The 21852-nt window shown below is 43.6% G+C and overlaps 1 protein-coding gene across 14 annotated transcripts in view; it reads right to left on the bottom strand.

Annotated features, from left to right (window-relative positions):
* The window catches only part of ZFAT (zinc finger and AT-hook domain containing), a 296047-nt gene that overhangs the window by 72090 nt on the left and 202105 nt on the right, over window positions 1-21852 (bottom strand). For 13 of the 14 annotated variants that reach the window (XR_006737368.1, XM_045561493.1, XM_045561492.1 and 10 more), the window contains one exon: window positions 4828-4916. Coding sequence is in view for 13 of the 14 variants with exons in the window: in XM_045561493.1 (XP_045417449.1) it covers window positions 4828-4916 (89 nt within the window). In the remaining variant the exon portion in view is untranslated. Of the gene's footprint in view, window positions 1-3241; window positions 3348-4827; window positions 4917-21852 lie in introns of those variants that run through there. The other variant, XM_045561503.1, reaches the window with a different exon arrangement.

Raw genomic sequence — 21852 nt, 5'->3', positions numbered from 1 at the left:
ATAAAAGAGACTTTAAATCAACAATGGTAAAAAAAGACAAAGATGGTCATTATATAATGGTAAAGGGATCAATTCAACAAGAAGACATAACAATTCTAAATATATACATGCACCTAACACAGAAGCTCCCAAATTTATAAAGCAAATTCTACTAGATCTAAGCAAAGAAATAAACAATAGCATCATAATTGCCAGGGACTTTAACACCCTGGCTGGACAGATCATCAAATAAGAAAATCAATAAAGAAACACTGGACTTAAACGAGACTCTAGAACAAATCAACCTAATGGACACTTACAGAATATTCTACCCCAAAACTAATGAATATACTTTCTTCTCATCAGCACATGGGACATTCTCCAAGACAGATCATTCTTAGGCCACAAAACAAGTCTCAGGAAATTTAAAAAAATTGAAACCCTACCATGAATCTTCTTAGACCACAGTGGGATAAAACTAGAAATCAATTACAAGAGAAACACTCCAATCTACACAAAGTCATGGAAATTAAACAACCTGTTGCTGAATGATCCTTGGGTGAGTGATTAATTTAAGATGGAAATCAAAAGATTCCTTGAACTGAACAAAGGGGACATAGCTTTCAAAAATCTATGGAAAACAGAAAAAGCAGTCCTAAGGAGAAAGTGCACAAGCCTTAAATGCCTAGATCAAAAAGACAGAAAGATCATAAATTAACAACTTAATGTCACATCTCAAGGAACTAGAAAAACAAGAGCAAACCAAACCCAAAGCCAGCAAGAAAAAGAAACAACAAAGCTCAGAGCAGAACTAAATGAAATGGAAACCAAAAAAAAAAAAAAAACTAATACAAAGGATCAACAAAACAAAAAGTTGTTTCTTTGAAAAGACAAACAAAATTGATATACCACTAGCCAGATAAACCAGAAATAGAAGAGAAAGGACTCAAATTTAAGCTCAATTAGAAATGAAAACGGAGATATTACAGCTGACACCACAGAATTACAAACTACCATCCATGAGTATTATGAAAACCTCTACTGTCACAAACAAGAAAATGTAGAGGAAATGGATCAATTCTTGGAAGTATACAACCTCCCAAGCCTGAATCAGGAGGAAACAGAACTCTGGCACAAGCAAGCTTCAGTTAAGATTGCAAAACTGTTTCAATAGTTTAGGCACATACTTTGAGTAATTGTACTGCTTCTTGTTTGAGATATAAAGAACTAAACTTTTGATTCAAAATTGTACATTTCATATTTAATGACCTAATACAAGGCATCCACGTAACAAAAACATTTGTACCCACTTAATATTCTGAAAAACAAACAACTTCCACAAGGAAAGGGATCAATAAGTACTTTCCAAATTTTATTTGGACACAAATAAGCAAACACATTAATTTTTTAAAATAAATATATAAATAAAAACCATGTAATTTTATAAGGCAATAAAGGAGTTTGCCGTTATTACAGTGTTGCCTGGCACAAATTATATATTGTAAGTTATATATCTACATCTAGAAAAACAAATTGGTTTCATCTCATCTCACAAGCCAACTGTAATAGATTAGTACTGCATGAGGATGTTGAGGCCTAATCTAAGATTAATAAAAGAGACTTGATTTCTTAGTACTATTTGCCATTGGTATGAAATATGTATGCATACTACATATTTTCTGATCTTGATAAAAATGTTCTACCACTGAGTATATGTGGATGGAATAAAAAGAGGGGGAACATGGTTGGCAGAATACCAGCCCACTAAAGATACCCATGTCCTAATCCCCAGAACCTGTAAATATTCATGTTACCTTACATGGTAGAAAGGAATTAAGACTGCCGGTGGAATTAAGGTTGCTACTCCTCTCACCTTAAGATAAGGACATTATCCTGGGTTATCTGAGTGGGCCCAGTGTAATCACAGGGTCCTTACAGGTGGAAGAGGGGGCAGAAGAGAGTCAGAGAAGGAGATGTGATGAGAGATGCTACATTGCTGGCTTTGCAGATGGAGGAAGTGGCCACGAGCCATGGAATGCAGGTGGCCTTCAGAGCCAGACAAGACAAGGAAGGGAATTTCTCCCGGAGCCTCAAGACAAAAAAGCAGCCCTGCCAACACCTTGATTTCATCTTAGTGTGACAGACTTCTAAACTAAGAACTGTAAGAGGATAATTTTGTGTTATTTTAAGGCACTAATTTGTTGCAGCAGCAATAGTAAACTAATAAGGGGGGAAGATAGGCAGAAAGTAATTACTGTTTGGATGAGGTTGCTTGGCATGAAGCAATTTCATTCTGCTCTGTCAGTCCCAATTAGCTGAGAAGCACTACCTAAAGGCACCTGCATTAGGAGAGCGCCCTAACTTGTAGGATGAGAGAAACCGAGGTTGCCTTTAGTGTTCCTCACTCAGGCCTGAGTCTCATTCCCATCTCCAGTGCTGCTCAGGAAGGAGGAAGCCGGAATCCACAGGGAGCCCAGGGAAACCGGCCATGACCCCAGGTCCAGCTCAGTGAACAGTCCCTGAGGCCCAGCACTGGATGCCAACTCTGCAATGGCAGGAAGAGTTAATAACCACGTACGTGAGCGGTGCCTTAACTAAAACCAACCCCCAGTCCATTTCCTCTGTACCTAAACCAAATAGTCCATGAACCTGGAAAGAAAACAAAGAGGATTTCAAGGCAGAAAGACTGTTTCAGCTCTGTCTGGTTAGGAAAGGAAAATGTTCCACACTGGAAACCAAGCAAGGAATGCAAAGGCTAATATCAATTCTGGAATAGCTAGGAAAACAATTGACCTCACTAAGTTTCTCATCCACAAAGTGAGAGTTGCCTTAGTTTTCCATTCTCTAGCACAATAATTGTACGTGTCCCCAAAGAAACACACCTATATGCTGTGAAATGTGAAATAAAGCTCTGAATTTTAATTATGTACAAAATACGCATAACACTGAAGACCCTCCTCAACTGCCACATTCCCACCAGGTGACATATGGGTCCTACGTAAGAAACTCATGTTCTGTACAGACGTGAAAAGTAGCTACATAAGCAATGGGTTGCAACATCCTTAGTTTTTCTGATTTCTCTCTTTCTGCCCACAAGTAACAGAGAAGATGTAGTAAGAAAAGTACAGGACTAGGAGTGAGAGGATGAAGTCCAATTTCCAGCACCTTCACTTCCTGGATATTGAAAGAATGTATGTCCTTAAGCCCTCTGGGAAACTCAGCTTCTCCAACTACAAGAGGATACATGAGGAAAATTCACCTCTTGCAAGGCTGTTCCGAGCGTAAGATTAACTTGCCAATGGGGAAGGTCTTTGCCACCTCAGAACTGGTGAACACAGGTCAGATAATAGAATCATGGCAACTGGAATCTGTGGATATGGACATGGCAGAAAAGACTAATAGGTAATCAGTTAACTTCTCTGAGGTTCAGGTTCTTCATTTGTCAAAGAGGGGCAATAGTGAGCACTGTGGGGGAGACTGGAGTGGATGGACATGAAGTTCCTGGCACAGTGTCAGCACGCAATAGATGCTCAATAAATGTAATCTAGGAGTGTGCTGGTGTAGGGTTTCCCAGTTCCCTCTGCTTTCTTTCTGTGTCCTGACGGGAAATCAGAGCGTGCTCTGTGACCCAGCCAGCTGCAGGTGTTTCCCAGCAGGCTTGGACACAACCTGGGGCCTTGAACATTCCCAGGCACTGATAAAGGTATCAAGGTTGTTGTCCAGAAGAAGCTGGCCCAGACCCTGCACCAAATTCCTTAAACACTCATAAAAACTCCATGCTCTGACCCCCTCACTGTGGAGATACCTAGGTAGGACACCCCTTTTCTCTAGCTGTCTATTGCAAGGGCTGACTGCTACAGCACTCTGTAAGCTCCCCTAATAAATGCTTCAGACTCATCACCCCAGTATCCAGTGCATCTTTCTTTAGAATCCCAACTAACCCCATCTCAGGACAGTTTGGGGCACTCCCTTGTCAGAACTCCCCTCCTATTAATACTACTGTGGGGCGATTCTAGCCACGGGTTCTGTGGGACAAAACAGTTGGCCAGTAGTCCCTCCACCTTCTACGCTTCTCTGGGATTTAGCAGCAGACAAAATTTCCAAAACCATTTTAGAGCAACATATTTGCAAATCTTGATTCCATTTCCGTGTGTGTGTGTGTGTGTGTGTGTGTGTGTGTGTGTGTGTGTGTGTCAGCAACAACAGCAGCATCAGTTTTAAAGGTCAAGTTGCCCCAAGTGCTGAGCAGAATTTTTTACTGAACAAATTACTGGACCACAGTTCTTGTTGTCAATAACTGCATCACAAGCAGTGGCTCAGGGAGTATTACCAGCACACTGAAGAAACATCAATTAGAGGCATTAAAGGAATATGGGGAGCCCCAGGCCCCAGCCCTGCTACGCACTGCCAAGCACGATCTCCAGTCTCACTACCACCTGCCAGGTGGGACATCTTCTCACTCTTAGTTTATCAGTTTACCCTCATCACGCCTGGTTTATCAGGTGATTCACGTGAGCTAATCCAGGATCTGAGAGCACAAATACCTGTCCCTAAAGCCTGGATGGTTTCCTCAAAATCACTCCAGTGTTTTTATGGTAAGAGCATCTCTTTTCTTCTATCTGCATCCTGTTACACATCCTTGCCTTGGTTTCCAAAGCACACAGGAATGCTACACTTCTAGAAAGGGAGCACAGAGTAAACTGATCTATGCCTCCACATGTACCAGCTAAGGGGGACCGAAACTGAAGGTAACACCAAAAAGTACTAAAAGGCTGTGCTCTCCCTCTCCATTGTGAAAGGCTGTGCACTTCCGGCCTGAACCAACCACTGCCTCCTGAGCCCTCTTACCTTGAAGGAGACGTGCTGCTCCATGTGCCGCAGCAGCTGTGGCTTCTGGGCTGCTGTGTAGTCACACACCGTGCACTTAAACTGCTTCCCTGGAAAGAAGCGGAGGACAGGGTGAGCGTCGCCAAGCCACAGCTCCCGCCGTGAATGAAGTACCAGACGTGGCACCAGGTAGGCAAAGGTGTCCCCTGCCATGTGGAAGTCCAGAATCTCAGGAAGGAACAGCAAGGAGGCGCACAGATGTGATGCAGCATGCTTGGTCTTCAACAGGTGGCAGTGGAATGGCTGACTCTGACCGGAGAGGCCCCGTGGGCAATGACACTGAAACAGGCTCCCGAAGAAACAGTAAGGGCTTGCCCAGCTGCCTGGAGAGAAAGCGTCGAGGGTGAAAGCACAGAGGAATGGACCACAGGGTGGTCAGGAAAGTGGAGCAGCTGGATCTTTCTTCTGGAACCTGGAGTCTGAGGTCTACAAAAGGACAAGAGCTGACCTGGAAAGGTCGTGGGTCCATAACATCCTGGACCATCTCACTAAGGAGTTCGGATGTGACTGTGAGAGACAGATGAATCTGCAGGATGGAAGTCAGCAAGAAGCAAAATCAGTGCTGCAGAATTCCAACTCTGGTAGGAGTACAAAAGGCATTTTTGAGGGAATGCTGGAAAGAAAACTGGAGAAATGTAAAACATTGCTCTCTTATGAAGATTAATGTTTTAGCAATATTTAAACATTCAATAATGGGGTAATTGAGCCCATAAGTTAGAACAAATTAATGGCTACACGGGGCTCATTATATTTTTTGCCCCTGATTAGTGTAAATAAAACCTCAAATTACAATAATACGAGCATGTGCAACTAAATATAAGCATGACCTACTTCTTGAAGCAGTAAATTGTTCAACAAGCAGCTCCTACTGGTGTGTACACCTCCTCGGGGCACCACACCCACGGCCACTGTGGCCGGCTGCCCAGAGACATACACTCCTTCTGGAGTACTCCCGCACCTCTCCCTCTCAGGCAAGCTGGGGGGAAGAGCTGTCCACAGAGCAGCCTCTCTGCTCCTCTCCCCTCCGAGTTCTACCAGCTCACCTGGAAACCTGTTTTCCCCAGGGTAACCCACGAACTCCATGATGCCCATAGCAGATTCCAGTTTGGTGTTACTGGATGACTGCACTGCACGGGGCTCTGCTGGTAGCCCGTGCTTTGGAAATCTTCTGTTCATCTGACTCCACAGCTCCACTGCCTCTCTGGGCTTCTCTGACTGTTCACCCTGAGCATCCCTGCGGCATTCTCTCCCATCCACCATCTCTTATGCCCAGATGTTCCACAATGTTCCAGCCCACGCTCCCAGTCTTCTCATTCTGCAAGCATCCTTGCACATAACTGTCCCCTACAGGCTTTTGTAAACTTTTGACACCAAAATCTGCCTCTTCCACTCTGATCTCTTCCCTGAACCTGAGATTTGAGAAGCCATCAGACACCTTGCTGTCCCAATGTCCTGAGTTGTCAAATGGATTCTGTCTCCAGCCTTCCCAGTTCATCACCCAACTGGCCAGCCAAGTCAGGACCCCAAAGCCTTCCTAACTTTCTTTCATCTCATTTTATCAGCACCTGATTTCATCTTCTAAATATTTGTTACGTCCGTCTATTTCCCTCCATTTCCAGTAGTTCCACACTGGTCTAGGTCCTTCTCATTTCTTTCCTGGGCAACCACAAAAGACCCTAAATTGGTTTCCTTGCCCTCATGAAACCCTCCCATCCATTCATCCATCATCCACCCGTCCATACATCACCCATCCATATATCAATCCTGATGCCCTATCCTCCGTCCAGACGATCTACAGCATGAACCATCCCACAGTCCTTCCCACATAACCCACCAATGACCCCAACTACAGAACAAAGTTGAGGTTCCAGAGCACAGCACCGAAGGCCTTCCAGAATCAGAACTAACTCTCCCTGCCCCACCCCTCCCTCTGTCTTTTTCCTGTCCCTGTTCCCTCTGGATTTAGGCTCCATAACACTGAACTCCTTCAGTTCTCAGAACCTTCTGCCTGGCCTTTGCAATCTCAGATCCCCAAGCCTTTGCTAACATTTTTCATGCCTGGGATGCACTACCTCTCAGCACCCGGCCATTCTTCACTTTAACTCAAAGCAAGTTGAACAACATCCCTGGTGACTAGGATAAGAGCCAGCCCTTCAGTGGCCCCACTACATGCTGTCCACGCTCTTCAGTCCATGTGCCAACTCTACAGCATTGCAACTAACTGCTCACGAGTCAGGGGCTGCCTTCATCCACCCACTGGAAGGGACCATGTCTCACTCATCTTGGCACTCCAGTGCTTGAGTGCACACAGACTCAATATATTCCCTGCATTTCTTTTTTTTTTTTTTTTTTTTTTTTTTTTTTTTTTTTTTTTTGAGACAGAGTCTCACTTTGTTGCCCGGGCTAGAGTGAGTGCCGTGGCATCAGCCCAGCTCACAGCAACCTCAGACTCCTGGGCTTAAGCGATCCTACTGCCTCAGCCTCCCGAGTAGCTGGGACTACAGGCATGAGCCACCATGCCCGGCTAATTTTTTTGTATATATATTTTTTAGTTGGCCAGATAATTTCTTTCTGTTTTTAGTAGAGACGGGGTCTCACTCTTGCTCAGGCTGGTCTCGAACTCCTGACCTCGAGCGATCCACCCGCCTCGGCCTCCCAGAGCTAGGATTACAGGCGTGAGCCACCGCGCCCGGCCTATTCCCTGCATTTCATTACACTGAACTGAACAAGAAACAAGCAGAAAAATTTTGTACATCTCACATGAACAACACTCTTGATGAGAACAGTAAAAGGAAACAAGTTGTATAAGAATTTTAATACTACAATTGCACCTATTATTCCAGGCGAATGAACTCCAAATTCCAGATTATACTAATTCTGAAAGCCCAAAGTGTGAGGAATTTATTTTCACTTGTGAGACACAAGTTACCATTAGAGAGCAATTAAAACTTTTTTCCTAAACACAGTATCATCTCTTCTCGAACATAAAGCCACACATTTCTACACATCTTTGGTATAATCTCAGCTATACATATTCTCCACTGACACACGACTCACGTGAATACATCATCATCATGCCGGGCAGCCCGAGCAGAATTGTGTTGGGTTCTTCACCACTAGAGTCGGGAGAAGAAAGCTGATGGAACCATTCTCCGAGTTGATAAATATTTTGTCACTCATTATCAAGCATTTGGATCAAAGAGTAAAAGATTAAGTGCTAGAAAGGAAGGCTGAAATGAATAAATGGAATTGCCTCATTTGAAATCAAGAGTCAGCCATTTATGGGTATACTTTCAAGGCTCTGCAAGAGACAAGGAAAGAGGAAGCTCCTAAAAGCCATCCCTTATTGAGGCATCAGAGCACTGGCAATAAATACAAATGTTTTTAGCAACCACTGACAGCCCTATCAAACAGGCCTGGGAGAGTATTTGACATAATCTTTTGCTGCCTAATTAAAATAATGGGATGCAGATTCATGACTAATCATAAAAGAGCAATGCTTTGAGACCATCAGATTGTTTTCTCTCAAGAGACGCCTGAGAATTACAGGGAGAATCGACTGGAAAACACAGTATTTACTCGAGGTTAGACTGACCTCAAAGGGCTGGTAAATGAACATCAAATGATTGTGTGTGGATGCAAATCACATAGCATCCCAGGGCAAGAGAAGGAAGATTTCAAAGAATAAAAGAGATTGGGTTTCTAAAATCAATTCATTTTTCCCACAACATACCTGGCTAGCTCTACCTCCTGGACTGTTAGGCATCGTGAGCTATGCTAGGACTGGAGATGCATTTGATCATACATCGTGGGCTGTACAATCTCACTGTGCACCCAAAAGCCTGCGAGGCAGCGATGTTACCCTCTTTCATGGATGAAGAACTGGGATCGAGAACCAGAGTAACTTGCCAGGTAAGGAAGTAAGTGGCAAAGCCCTAATTTGGAACTGGTCTGTTGACCCTGAAGCCCCTGTTCACAGCCACATAAAGATCCCTTCAGCTAATAAGGATGTGACACAATTTCCCCAAAGCGAACAAGGAATTTATACCAGCACTGGGCATATCTGTACCACTCACATATAAAGGTAGTGTGTCACACAGGATGACAGCCTACCAGAAAGGGCCACCCAAAAAGGGCCAGGGCAGGGGACATGCATCCTCTCTGGCTCTGTCCTGTTCACTCTGTGTTCTCTGTTCTCTGCTACTCAGAGGCCCCACTAGAAAAATGCAGACGTAACTAACCCCTGCCTGCTGCAAGGATGGACTTAGGTGCTGGGCCTGCAAGCACCTGCAAAGTGGCCCCCTGAGAGATGAGGCTGGGGATGCATGCAGGTGACCTGGAAGAGCACCCTTCTTCCCCACGGCCACGCAGGACAGGTGCAGGCAGGACCCTGCAGTCCTACTGCTTTTTACCTCCCTGACACTCTCTGAGACAATACAAAGGTTCAGTTCTAATTAAGCCAGCCTAAAACAATACACCTCTCACCTCTCAGAGCCCATGTGCCACCTTCCCCCCTCCACTCCACGGACATGGAACCTCCCCACCTCCAGGCCTGTGTACCTGCTATTCCCAGTGCCTGGGGTGCCCGTCCCAGGCACCCCTGCGCCCTGCTGGCTCCTCTCCCTCAAGTCTCCATTCAAATGTCACCTTCTCACTGAATCCTTGCAGACCATCCTAAAATCCTTAAAATCGCAGTCCTCATCCCCCTTTACTGATTCATTTTTAGCATGAATATTCATTCATTCAGCTTATAATATTTTCATATTGAAATTGAATCATTTCATATTCATATTTTCACTTTCATCTCAATTTCCTCAATATTTGAGATATTTCAATTTTTCCATTGTAACATACCGTATATTTTATTGATTTATCATGCTTATCATCTGTCTCACTCACTAGAATTTTAGCCTCATGACAGTGCAGGTTTTTGTTTTTTGCTTTGGTGGTTGTTTGTATCATCCACTATTGTCTCCAAAGTGCCTGATCGCCAGTCATTAATTTATTCATCTTTGGTTGGTCCATCGGCACGCAGGCAGGCTGTGGGTACTTTGGGGACAGGATTATGCACTTTTCACTCCACAGCCTACTTGCTTGGAAGCGAGAGCATGCTAGAGACAAGGCAACATAAGGTACAGGAGCCCCAGTCGGAAGCCGCCGTTTCTTCCCCTCCCACAATCAACATGGTCACCCAGTGTTGCTGTTACAACTGCTTACACCTTCTCATAAAGTAGTCGACTCACTAGGCCGGCCACATGGCCCAACCTGCCCTCTCTACTCCTGGACACAGGAGATTGGACCACAGTGGACAAGTGGTCCAAGGGAGCCAGGAATTTGAATTGCCCAGATATGGAGCACATAACTCAGGAGCTCTTCTTAGCAGTCACATTTTCACTCTGTGGAGGAAACAAGTAAACAAGCCAACCTGCAGGGGAGTGGGGGGAGAGCACAGGAAAGAGAGACAGAGACAGGATGTCAGAATGAAGTAAGGAAGCACAGGTGGCCAAAGGTGAAGGACAAAGATGGTCACCAGCTGCCTGTGTTCATCCACTCAAGAACATCCACTGGCGTGGGGGGCGGGGAGGGGGTGCCGTGTGCCCCCATGGACCACGTCTGACCCTGGGAAACAAGAATGAACGAGACAGCAGAACCCTGCTTCATGGAGGTCATGGCCTGAATGGACAGCTGGCACACTATCAATCACAACAGACCACAAAGGACACTGGCAGGAGGTGTGGTGGAAGGTGAGGGGCTGGATGGGGTATGGCCATGGGGCCAGTTCGTCAGAGATGGCCTCTGTGGGGAAGTGACATTGAGTTAAGATGGGAGGATGGGGAGGACCAGTCTCGTGACGAGGAGGTGAAGAGTACTGGGAAGAGGTAACATAAACATGGAGACCCTGAGTCTCCATCAGACCCCTCGTACCTTTACAGTAAATGCCCCTTGTCTGCCTCAGCAACCACAAATGAGCCTCCACTGACTGCCACCAAGAGAATCCCAGCAAAACAGCTGTTGAAGGAACCACTGAAGGCAAGAATATAAAACACCAAGACCCCAAAAAGCAAACAGAGAAAAAAAGGGCATGACCAAACAATTCGCTCAAGAGAGAATAAAATCACATTTAATTAATCAAAAGCAGTTCAATGACAGCAAGAACTTATATATACACCAGAAGCCCATGGGACAAATGCTTTATGAACACTCTTAATCTTCACAAGACCTGTTCGTTTTTATAAGTTGTCAGATAAATAAAAATTATAACATGGTGAGATGTCCATTTTTAGTAACATGCGGTGTTAAAAACAAGAGTTAAACTGGGACACTTTCACATTTCTGGTATAATTTTTTGAATAGGTAATTGGCAGTGCAATGCACCATTAAAACTACCAAAACAAAAATAGCCATCCTGCTCTTGGAAATATGTCCTAAGAAATTAATTCAAAAGAAGAAAAATTTTATATGCAAGAAAGAATCCCATGCCACATAAGTTATAACAGTGGGAGAAAAAAAGAAAATAACAATTGCCCCCAAATAAGGGAATGGTTATGCAACTCACGGACCACTGCCTTGATGCAACATCACACAACTCTTAAAGTTGTCATTTATGGACTGTATGGCAACAAAAAATAATTAAAATATTAATTTCAAGTCTATAAGAATGATATAATCTCATCACAACTATATAATCATTCCATATGAACACGGATAAAGATTTTAAAAGAATCATTTATTTTCTAGGTGATAGAATTATAGGTATACTTGTAGGAAGGGGCTGGATTTTTGTGAATGTTGTTTTCATGTTGTCTGTACTCTGACAGAAAAGCATTTCAGGTAATTAGCATCCATCTCTGAAAGGCTGGGATGTTTCATCTGCTACTGTACACAGATCAGAACATGCCTTTCAACACAGAACCATAAAAGGATACCAGTAGGTACTGAATTTGAAAGTTCAAAAGAGCTCACTGTCTTCTAAAGCACGGCCCCAGCCTTGACTGGCGTGCACTGCCTGACAGGTGCTCTGAATGAGCATCTGTGTCCTTCTTCTTCACAAAGAAGAGACAGTGGCCTGATATTGTGAATAATCTCAGGGGCAGTCATTTCTTGTCCTCTAGGGCGGCATTTAACTTTGTAAACAGTCGAAAGTCATTCTGAGCCAAGTCTCGTCAATAAGGCGGATGCAACAAAGCTGAGTCATCCCACTTTTTGGAAAAACACTCCTGCGGGAAGCACTCCAAGCTTACTGCAAAAACACTGCTACAGTGAAAAAAAAGCTAAGTACGGGAACAAAACCTTCCCAGTTACAAACTATGGAATTTAGAATCTCAGGTACTTATGAAATCCTTCTTACCTAACCCAGAGGCTCAGATATTGAAAGTCAAAATCACAACAACCTAGATGAAGCTCACAAACATGTTAAAAGGAAGAAGTCAGATACAAACACACGCATATTGTAGGAAAATTCACATAAAGTTCAGAGATGGGGGAAAACCAAGTTATGGCGCTAGAAGGCAGAGCAGTGACCTTCAGGGAGGAAAGAAGGGAAATAATGTTGGTGGGGGTGGGGAGGGCGATTTCCAAAGGGTTGGCAATGTTGTTTCTTCCTCCAAAGCTGTGGCTACACAGGTGCACCCCCTTTGTCATAATTCATTGAGCTATACACTTATGAACTGTGCACTTTTGCATGTGTGAAAATCTAATCTTAAAAAGGTAAAAAGAAAAATAACAATACAATAACAAAACAGGCCACCTTCCTCAGAAGGTGCTCGGAAACTGGCATCAAATTCGTTCAAGAAAGAAAAGAGGTGTCATGTAGTTCAAAGACAAAGTTTGAGGATTGCACGACAGTTTACAGGTGATGCAGGCTGCCGTTGCTGGTGGGAGGAAAAAATAAAAACACAACCAGCATTATTTGTCCCTGTGGTTTTCAGTTAGGCAGGTTGCTGAGTGCCAAGCTTGCTGGAGGTTTCCATTGCAGATACCGAGGCTTATTCTAGAAACACAATATGTCACGATCAGCTCTAATTTCTCTCCTAAGTGTGTGATCTGGTACAACTCCCCTCCAAAGATGGGGGTGCAGGGGCAAAAATATCATCTCCACTATTTCCCTTCATCTCTCAAAAGGTGTGGTACATCTTTGCAAAATCTGTCTTAGTTTTCAAGCATTCATTTGGAACGAGTCCGTTTCTTTGTCTAAACATGAGCTCCCGGGCCACTGCCCCGTGGATGACTGCTGATGGAGCAAATGTGACCTCTAGCCCTTTGAGCACTGCCTGGGCCTGGCAAGTGGATGTTGGCTGAATTCAAGGATCACCAGACAGTAAAAAAAAGCTCAGGGTCTAGAGCCAGATAGTCCTGAGCGCTGCCCTTTACTCAGGCCTCACCCAGGTACAAAGTTACTCAGCCTGTCCTGTGAGGATGATGGGAGATCTGGGGGTAGGAAGGAACAAGAATCCTGGTTATCCTGCCTTGGGTCAGATAAAGAGAAGTGTACCAAACCTAGAAGAGCCGGCACTGCCCTTCCTGTCGATTCTCTGTTGCGGAAGGAAAGGCAGATGTCAAGGTGGCCAGTGGGGGAGCCAGCAAAGCACCTGCCTTGCTGAGGCCCCTGGGCTCAAATCACAAAGTTATCACCAGGTGGACGCAGCACCACAGAAGCACTCACATCACCCGGAACCTCCAAAGTTCAGCCTACAGGGATCAACATCCTGAGCCCTCATTCTCTGCTCTTGAAAATAAAGGCAATCACCCCTCACCTGCCAGTAGCTGCGGGCAGGCCACTCCGGGACCTATGAAGCCCCCAGCCTGGAGACCGGCTCTCAGCATGCACAGCACCTGTTGTTTCCTTTGTTTCTTACTACACCCTCCTCTGCTTGGTGAGTTTCCCTGAGGATGGATGATTCCAGCTGCTTGGTTGCTTTAAATAGAGTTCTATATAAAACTAAGGAGGAATGGAATGGTAGAAAAATTTGAAACCATCACCTCCGGCTTCTGGCATTTGGATTCCATCAGAACACAGGGAGAGATGGCGATGGAAAATTCCTCCCGATTTAAGGCAACCTGTTTGAAATATCTGTTAAATTAAATCATCTCTGCCAAATCAAACTTTATACGTACTCCAAAGTCGAAGGAGCACTAAAGTACTCAAAGAAAGAATTTCCATAAATCTCAACTGTTATTAGTAATAATATCCAGAGGCAAAAAAGTGAAAATGCCTCCTTATGACTGTTTATCCAGTCTTACTGAAAAAGGTAGTATTTTGCATAAGTAAATTTTCAGTGGTTTTCAGAAAATTGACTTTACCCTTTTTTCAGAAAGCTGACTTTTACCCTTTGCAACAGTGATACTCTTTAAATATTACCTATTGCACTGTGCCTTCCTAATGAGAGAATATTTGAGAGAAGAGTAATTTGATCTTTGAGGTGACAGAAAGTGCTACAAATATCCATTCTTACACGGGGCTGTTGAGAGCTGTTGGCTCCTACAGCAGAAGAATGGGTGTGCAAAGCAACACGCTTAGCATGAACCCAATTAATCTTCACACGACCCCACAGCAGTAGGCTGATAATGTCCCCTCCCAAAGATATCCTAATCCTAATCCCCAAAACCTATAAATGCTACCTTATAGAGGGAAAAAAGGGATTTTGCACAAGTGATCAAGCTACAGATTTTGCCATGGGAGGACAACTCAGGATTATCCAGGAGGCCCGGTCAAATCACAAGGGTCCTTACCAGAGAGGAGCAGGAGGATGAAATTCAGAGGGGACGTGGTAGGACAAGCAGGGACAGAAGAGACTGCAAGATGCTATGGTGCAGCTCTGAAGATGAAAGCAATGGCTCATAAGCCAAAGAATAAGGTAACTTCTAGAAGCTACAAAAGGCAGAGACACGTTCTCCCCTAGTCTCCAGAAAGGATGCAACCCTGCTGACGTCTTGATTTTAGACAGCTGAGCTCCAGAGCTATAACATAATAAATATGTATTGTTCTAAGTCACTAAATTTGTGGTAATTTGTTATAGCAGCCATAGGGAGCAGGTGACCTGAAACATCCACGTTACAAATGGGGATGATGAAGCCCCTGTTCAAGGCTGTTCAGGCAGGAAATGGTTCCAGCCTGGGCCTGCCCTCCTGAGCCCACGGTTCTCCCCATCTGCCTTCTCGCCCCTCCACGTGGCCCAGCACACTGAGGTTTGCTGTCTCATGTGAGAAAAGTATCCTGCAGGAAGCATAACGGGTATTTTGCAGCAAGTGTTTTGCAGAGCACACATCTTCACAGTTCTAGCATCTGCGGTAATTTGTGCAATGGCAAATCAGAACAGAAATAGCTACAGCAATAAAAATACAGTTTAAGAAGTCTCTGTACTTTCAAGGCTGAACTTCAAGCAACTGCAGACTTAGAGACTGATGATTCTCTGTAATTAGTACATCAGTTTTGATACAAGGAGGGATGGATCAGCATGAGATGTGGAAAGAAACAGAAGGCGGCACAAAGCCAGATAAAGGACAGGAGAGGGCACAGCTCCAGAGCCAGGTTAAACTTACAGCCACCGTGTCAGGAATTAGCAGCTGAGGCCCCTCTACCCTGGCGAGGTTTTAGGTAACTAAGCCTCATTCAATAGTTAAAGCTGTATATCAGTCTAATCTAATTGTTCAGTAAGCTGAATAGCTGATTTTATAATATGGGCTCAGTTATTCCCAATGGGTCCTACGGTTTACGGAAACCTGAGAAAAAAGAGCTTCATATGGACAGAAACAGGGTACACCTATTGAATGGTACTCCTGGGCCTTGAAATCGGCCCTCCCCTTTCCCACCATCACCCAGACACCAGCCCGTAAGGACAAGCAACAGAAACCTACCATGTTTATCCAGGTACCCCCACTCCCACACCTGCCCCTTAACCTCACCTTCAGGCGTGAGTGGAGAAAGAACAGAGGGACAAGGATGCTGTGGAAAGCCCAGTCTCACTGGAGCCTTGCAAGTGAACTTGGCAAGATCAACCAAGCCGGTTACTCAGGTACCATTTTCTATTTACATTCTGGTTCTCGAGTGTTATGTTTTTAGAAACAAGAGGCCGTGAGACAGGTAGAGCTACTTTACTCCACAGCAATTTTGCTTTTTAGAGGACAAAGGAGAAAAAAACAAACAAAAAACCACAGCAACTCCATACGCAGATCTCCTAGAATACTTCAACGTGTAGCCATGGGAATCTCTTATAAATTGAAGAAGGGAGGGGAAGAAAAGGGACTTCCTCCACTCAAATCTAATTTCCACACTCACTCTCCACTTGTCTAATTATTACACAAGAGTACTTGAAGCCTGGATAATTCCTTTTTGTAAATTTTACCAGAAAACTTCTTAACTAAAGTGTAGGGAGAGGGGGCCGGAGGAGACCCAAAGGAATTGGCACTGAACTTCAAAGAGCTTTTTATTTCATGATTTGAGAATTCTTGATTACATAACAAAGGCACTGCACAATTTAACCTTACCCATCTGCTATGGGTGGGTAGAACTATGTGTAAATCTCCAGACTGCACATGTCTAGGCCCTTTTTAAAGTCAAAAAGGAGGAAATGTGCGACAGCATGATTTTTGCATTAAATTCTGACATACTGCTGGCATATACACAAAGGGTTTAATTGGGCCCTGTATAGATCCATTTCTCCTGGTACATATTGACTGGCAAACTTTTTAACTGAAACCCTCACCCAGAATGACCTATCTTTTCTAAGGTACAGTAATGAGCTCCTTCGGGAAATCGAAATGCCATAAATGGGGATACATCACTTTAAATAAGCCAACAAATATGAAAAATTAGATTCACGAGCAGATAGCAGAAAGGGTAATTACTTAATTCCTTTTTACTACATTAAAAAGGTGCCCAAGAAGAGTCATTGAATAGTGAGTTCCTTGACAATATTTTAAAATATCTAATCCATGAGCACATGAGTTAACACACTTATATGAGAGATGAAATGGGGAAAATGATACGTTTTGAGTACTACTATATCCCAACCACTTTTTGCAAGACACTTTACATTTTTTCACTCATTCAATCAACAAAAATTTACATATGGTAAGATAGTATGATAAGTACATGTGATAAGCCAGACCCTGTGCCAAGGACACAAAATAAATGTAGTAAGTCAGTCAAAAATCCCTGCTTCTGAAGATTACAATCTAGTGAAAGACACAGAAATCGTAAGTAAGGAAGTTACATGGTACATTGCAGAAATGTTGGTCTAAGGAGAAATAGTTAAAAATACGGAAGAGACTGTGAAGTAACGGGTGGGGAGAGTTCTAGTGAAAGAGAAAAAAAACGATAAATAAGGAAACGATACAACACACTAGAGAAAGATGAGCCAAGGAGAAAAACATCAGAAAGCCCAAGGGATTATTTGGTGGGGGTGTTGAGGTTTTACACACACAGAGTAGCTAGGGAAGGACTCATTCAGAAAGTGACTCTTCAGTAATGGCCTGAAGGATGGGAAGGAGGTTTCCACTAAGACACATGGGAAAGAACTTTCCAGGTGGAGGCAAGAGCAGATGTCAAAGCCCTGAGAGGAGCACGTACCTGCAGGTATGAGGAGCAAGAACAATGACACGTCTGGAGAGAGGAGGGGCAGAGAGAGGAGTAGGAGATGAGCAGGGAGATGGGGGAGGTTCAGATGAGCCAAGGGGGAGGACTGGGTTTTTACTTGGAGTGATGCCAGATATACAGGAAGGTTCTGAAGAGAGGCACGACGGGACCTGACCTTTGTTCCTGCAGGATCGCTGGCTGCCATGTTGAGCACAGAGAGCAGTTAGGCCACTGCAAGAACGGAGGCAAGAGATGACAGTGGCTTGTATAAAACGGACGCTGTGAGGGTGCTGGGAAGTGGCAGGGTTCTGCAGCATGTTGAGAGCACCCGGGTTTGTTAACAGACCATGTGTGGGGTGTGAACCAGAAAGTCAAGACAGACCCAAGGTTTCTGACCCGAGCGAATGAAAAGGAGCTGCTGTTTACCAAGATGGGGTACAGCGGGGCTGGCACCTGACCCAGATCCAGTCTGCTTTTTGTTTTTGTACAACCTGGAATTAAGGGCAGCTTTTACATATTTTCAAGATTTATAAAAACAAAACAAAAAAGAAAAAAGAATATTTGGCAGAAAACGGGCCGGGCACGGTGGCTCATGCCTGTAATCCTAACACTCTGGGAGGCCAAGGCAGGAGGATTGTTTGAGCTCAGGAGTTCGAGACCAGCCTGAGCAAGAGCAAGACCTCGTCTCTACTAAAAATAGAAAGAAATCAGCTGGACAACTAAAAAGATATAGAAAAAATCAGCCGAGCATACTGGCTCATGCCTGTAGTCCCAGCTACTCGGGAGACTGAGGTAGGAGGATCGCTTCAGCCCAGGAGTTTGAGGTTGCTGTGAGCTAGGCTGATGCCACAGCACTCACTCTAGCCCAGGCAACAGAGTGAGACTCTGTCTCAAAAGGAAAAAAAAAAAGAAAAGAAAACAGATGGGGTACTCAAAGCTGAACATATTTACAATCTCTTTACAGTCTGGTGACCCCTGGACCCCGGGAGACAGGATCCGGGGAAGCAGATCAGGAGGTCAGTGTTGAGTACACCATGAGGGGCCACACAGACGTCCAAGTGCAATGGCAAATGGGCGGTTACAGACACAGTACCCGGGCTTGGGGAGAGGATCAGGCTGGAAACACAAGTTTGGAAGTCTTCAGTCTAAATGGAGTTTAAAGTTGTAGGACGGGAGAGATCCCTAGGGTGTGAGAATAGAAAGAAAGGCATCCACAGGCTGAGCCCTGTGGCCTCCGAGACACAGAGATGGGAGAAAGAAAGAGGAACCAGAAGACGAGACTGAGGAGCAGCCATGAGGGCAGGGGGGGCCAGGTGATGGGGTACACTTCCTGTCATTTGATCCTCAAACCCACTCAGCAAGGGAGTACACTTAACCCCATTTTACTGATAAGGAAAACCGAGGCTCAGGGAAGTACCTGACCAAATTCGCCCTACTAGGAAGTGGCAGACAGATTCATACCCGAGCCTAACTAACTCTACCTATTCCATGTGGCCTCTCTACAGGACGACCTACTGGATTATTACTGATACAGTAAATATAATTAATGCCAAATAATTCCAGGCAGTCTTTAAAGCAATGTTGCTTCTAAGTAAAAAAGCTAATTCTCTGGTTAGAGGCTTAGAGCCTCATCAAGGCAACCAAGCAATCAGCATGAGCACAGTTCCCCAGCGAACTCGAAGCAGGTCACGGCCGCTGTCAAATGGCTCACAGAGTCATCCCCAGGGGTGGAAGGGAAGATATTTTTCATAACTTGACTGGAAAATTCTGAAGTTTATCCAAAGGAATAATAATTAACAGAGAAAAACTAAATAATGCTCATTAAAAAAATAAGAAAATAAAATAATATGTGTATACGACAAAATTATAGTTCCTAAAACATATCTTGAAAAACAATGTACTAGAACAAAAATCATTGAAACAGACCAAAATCTCAGAATTAGATCCAATATCTTCGGAAATTCTGGTACTGCGAAATAAAATTGAAAGGACTGATTTCTCTATAAATAAGCCGAATCAAGTAATAACCATTTGGAAACATAGTAAGATTCCTACCATACACCATAAACTAAAATAAATTTTGAGAATATTAAATTTCATAAACATTATGAAACCGTAAAATAAAACTTGAAAAAAAGTATAGGCATTTTCCCCTAAAAATGACGATGGTCTCTTTTAACAAAGAGAAATCACAGATGATAAAAAACACAAAGGAATATATTGATAACTTTAAATGAGCAGTTACTTAGATTCTGTATATAAAAAGATACCATAACAAAATGTGAAGGTAAATGGTAAGTTGGGGGAAAATATTTACAAAATATAACAAAGTATTAACATGCAAAGACCTCTAAGAAATCAACAAAATAAAATATGAGCACTACAAAAAGGGATAACAAACTTTTTTCAAAGTTTCCATAATAAATAAGTTATTGGGGGGAAAATTAGAGGCATTTTAAGAAATTAAAAAGGAACGGAAAAGCCCATAGCTTGAGTAAGGCTACAGCACAGATCAGCAGTGGCGGTAGTACAACCGGTCTAGGATTCAGTACTCTACTTACCGAGCCGGCCTTTGAGAAAACATGATACGACCATCAGTGTCAAAAGAGAAACACACATAATGAAATACAGCAACCTTGGGGGAAAAGTGACCATCTCTGATTTAGAAAAAGCTACGTTGGCACCTCTGACTTCCACACCTCTAGCCCTCCTTTCCCCTTTCCTCCTGGAGTCACAGAGCATTAGGCTAAAAGAGACCCAGGAAATGTTAAGGTCTCATCTCCTTATTTTGTACTGTGACAAAACTAGGGCCCAAGCAGCAAAGGAAGCTGGCCCACCAAGGCAGTCTACCTGTTCCAGTGGTCTTCTCATTGCACCTGACGACTGATGCCCTTCTTCCCAGATAGCTGCGTGTTGAAAAATAAGACATGACTTTACAAATCCCTCATCCTCCCAAAACTATCAGGAAAAAAATGAAGAGAAAATTTCTAATATTTTGTTAGAAAATACTTCATAATATTTGTGAGGCCATTCCCTTTCAGGAAGGCTGTGTTACTGCTTTGATCACAAGGACAACTTTGTTCTTCTGGAATTCCCTTTCCTGCTGAAGAACTCAGAGAACCACATGTATTGACAGGACAAGCTGAATGGGTCACTGCAGTTTCATGAAACAACCCACACTGAGCCCATCCCTCCACGTTCAATATCAGTCAGTCTAGGGTCTGACTGAATAGACAGCATCCCATCTGCTCAAACCTTTCAAGCACACAGCCCAGATCACAGGACCAGGCATGAGCCCACAGTACCTTCTCCAGTCCCTGTGAATGCCGTCCTGACCCTTCCACTCTAGACTTTCCTGGCTCTGGAGACAACTGCTCTTCATTCCTGGAGGACTTCAGTGAGTAATGTGCTACCATGTCAAGAAATGCAATTCTTGCTTAAATGTTCAGGCAGCTGAGAGATCAGTAAGTCTGATTGTTTGTGGAGGTATAGAATTCATGAACAATGACATGACCTTAATGCTTTCATTATTCAAATATGATTGCTTTATTGTCATTTTATTTTTAATTTTGATTATGGGTTTTTTTAAGAGAGCATTGCTTGAGTTTTGATAGTTATGACTCTGGCTGTCTTTCAGCCTTAGGCAAGCCCTTGATCCTTGATTCTGATGAATCTCAGCCAAGCATTCAGCCTTTCCACCAATCACTCAACCTCAAATTCTAGACAAAGATCTGACCAACGCACACACAACAGGACTGATTCCCAGAACATTCCTAAAATAAAGGTAGGACTTAACACCTTTATCAACCACTAAGTTCTAAAATTAAAAATCATTGCTGAAACAACTTTGATTTTTATAGTGAACTCCAATTTTATATACAATTGTGCTAAAATAACAATATATTTATAAATACAGTTTATTAATACTGTTACATGGAGTATTTACAAGTCTCTCACATGATTGGTCTTTCCAAGTACAATCAAAATTTTGAAAGGTTTATTATGGTTTAGCTGCCTATCTTCCTCAAACAAATTGTCTTTCCCTCCCTCTACCCAGCCCATCCAGGTGACTATGCCCACTGTTCTCCCCACCCATCCAGACAGACACCCTCCTGCTGGGGCTCCCAAACTCCCCTCCATCACAGCACTCACCTTTGCCTGCTCCTCTGTCTTCCCTTCTAGGTTACAAACTCCTGGAAGCCTAACCTCTCTTCATGGCTGGCACAGGTAAGACCTCAATCCACGGTTCTTAATGAATGAATAAAACTAGAAAACCACTTACCCATATATACTTTATCTAGGTCAAATCTGTCCAAATACTGTTTCTATTTCAAGACTGAGCCCCATTTTGGACTGAACACAGGAACACTGGGGTAGCTTGGATGATGAAAGCATCCACTTGAAAAATCACA

This window comes from Lemur catta, chromosome 9 (assembly GCF_020740605.2).
Source record: "Lemur catta isolate mLemCat1 chromosome 9, mLemCat1.pri, whole genome shotgun sequence".
Lineage (NCBI taxonomy): Eukaryota > Metazoa > Chordata > Mammalia > Primates > Lemuridae > Lemur > Lemur catta.
This window is presented reverse-complemented; position numbering and strand designations above follow the sequence as displayed.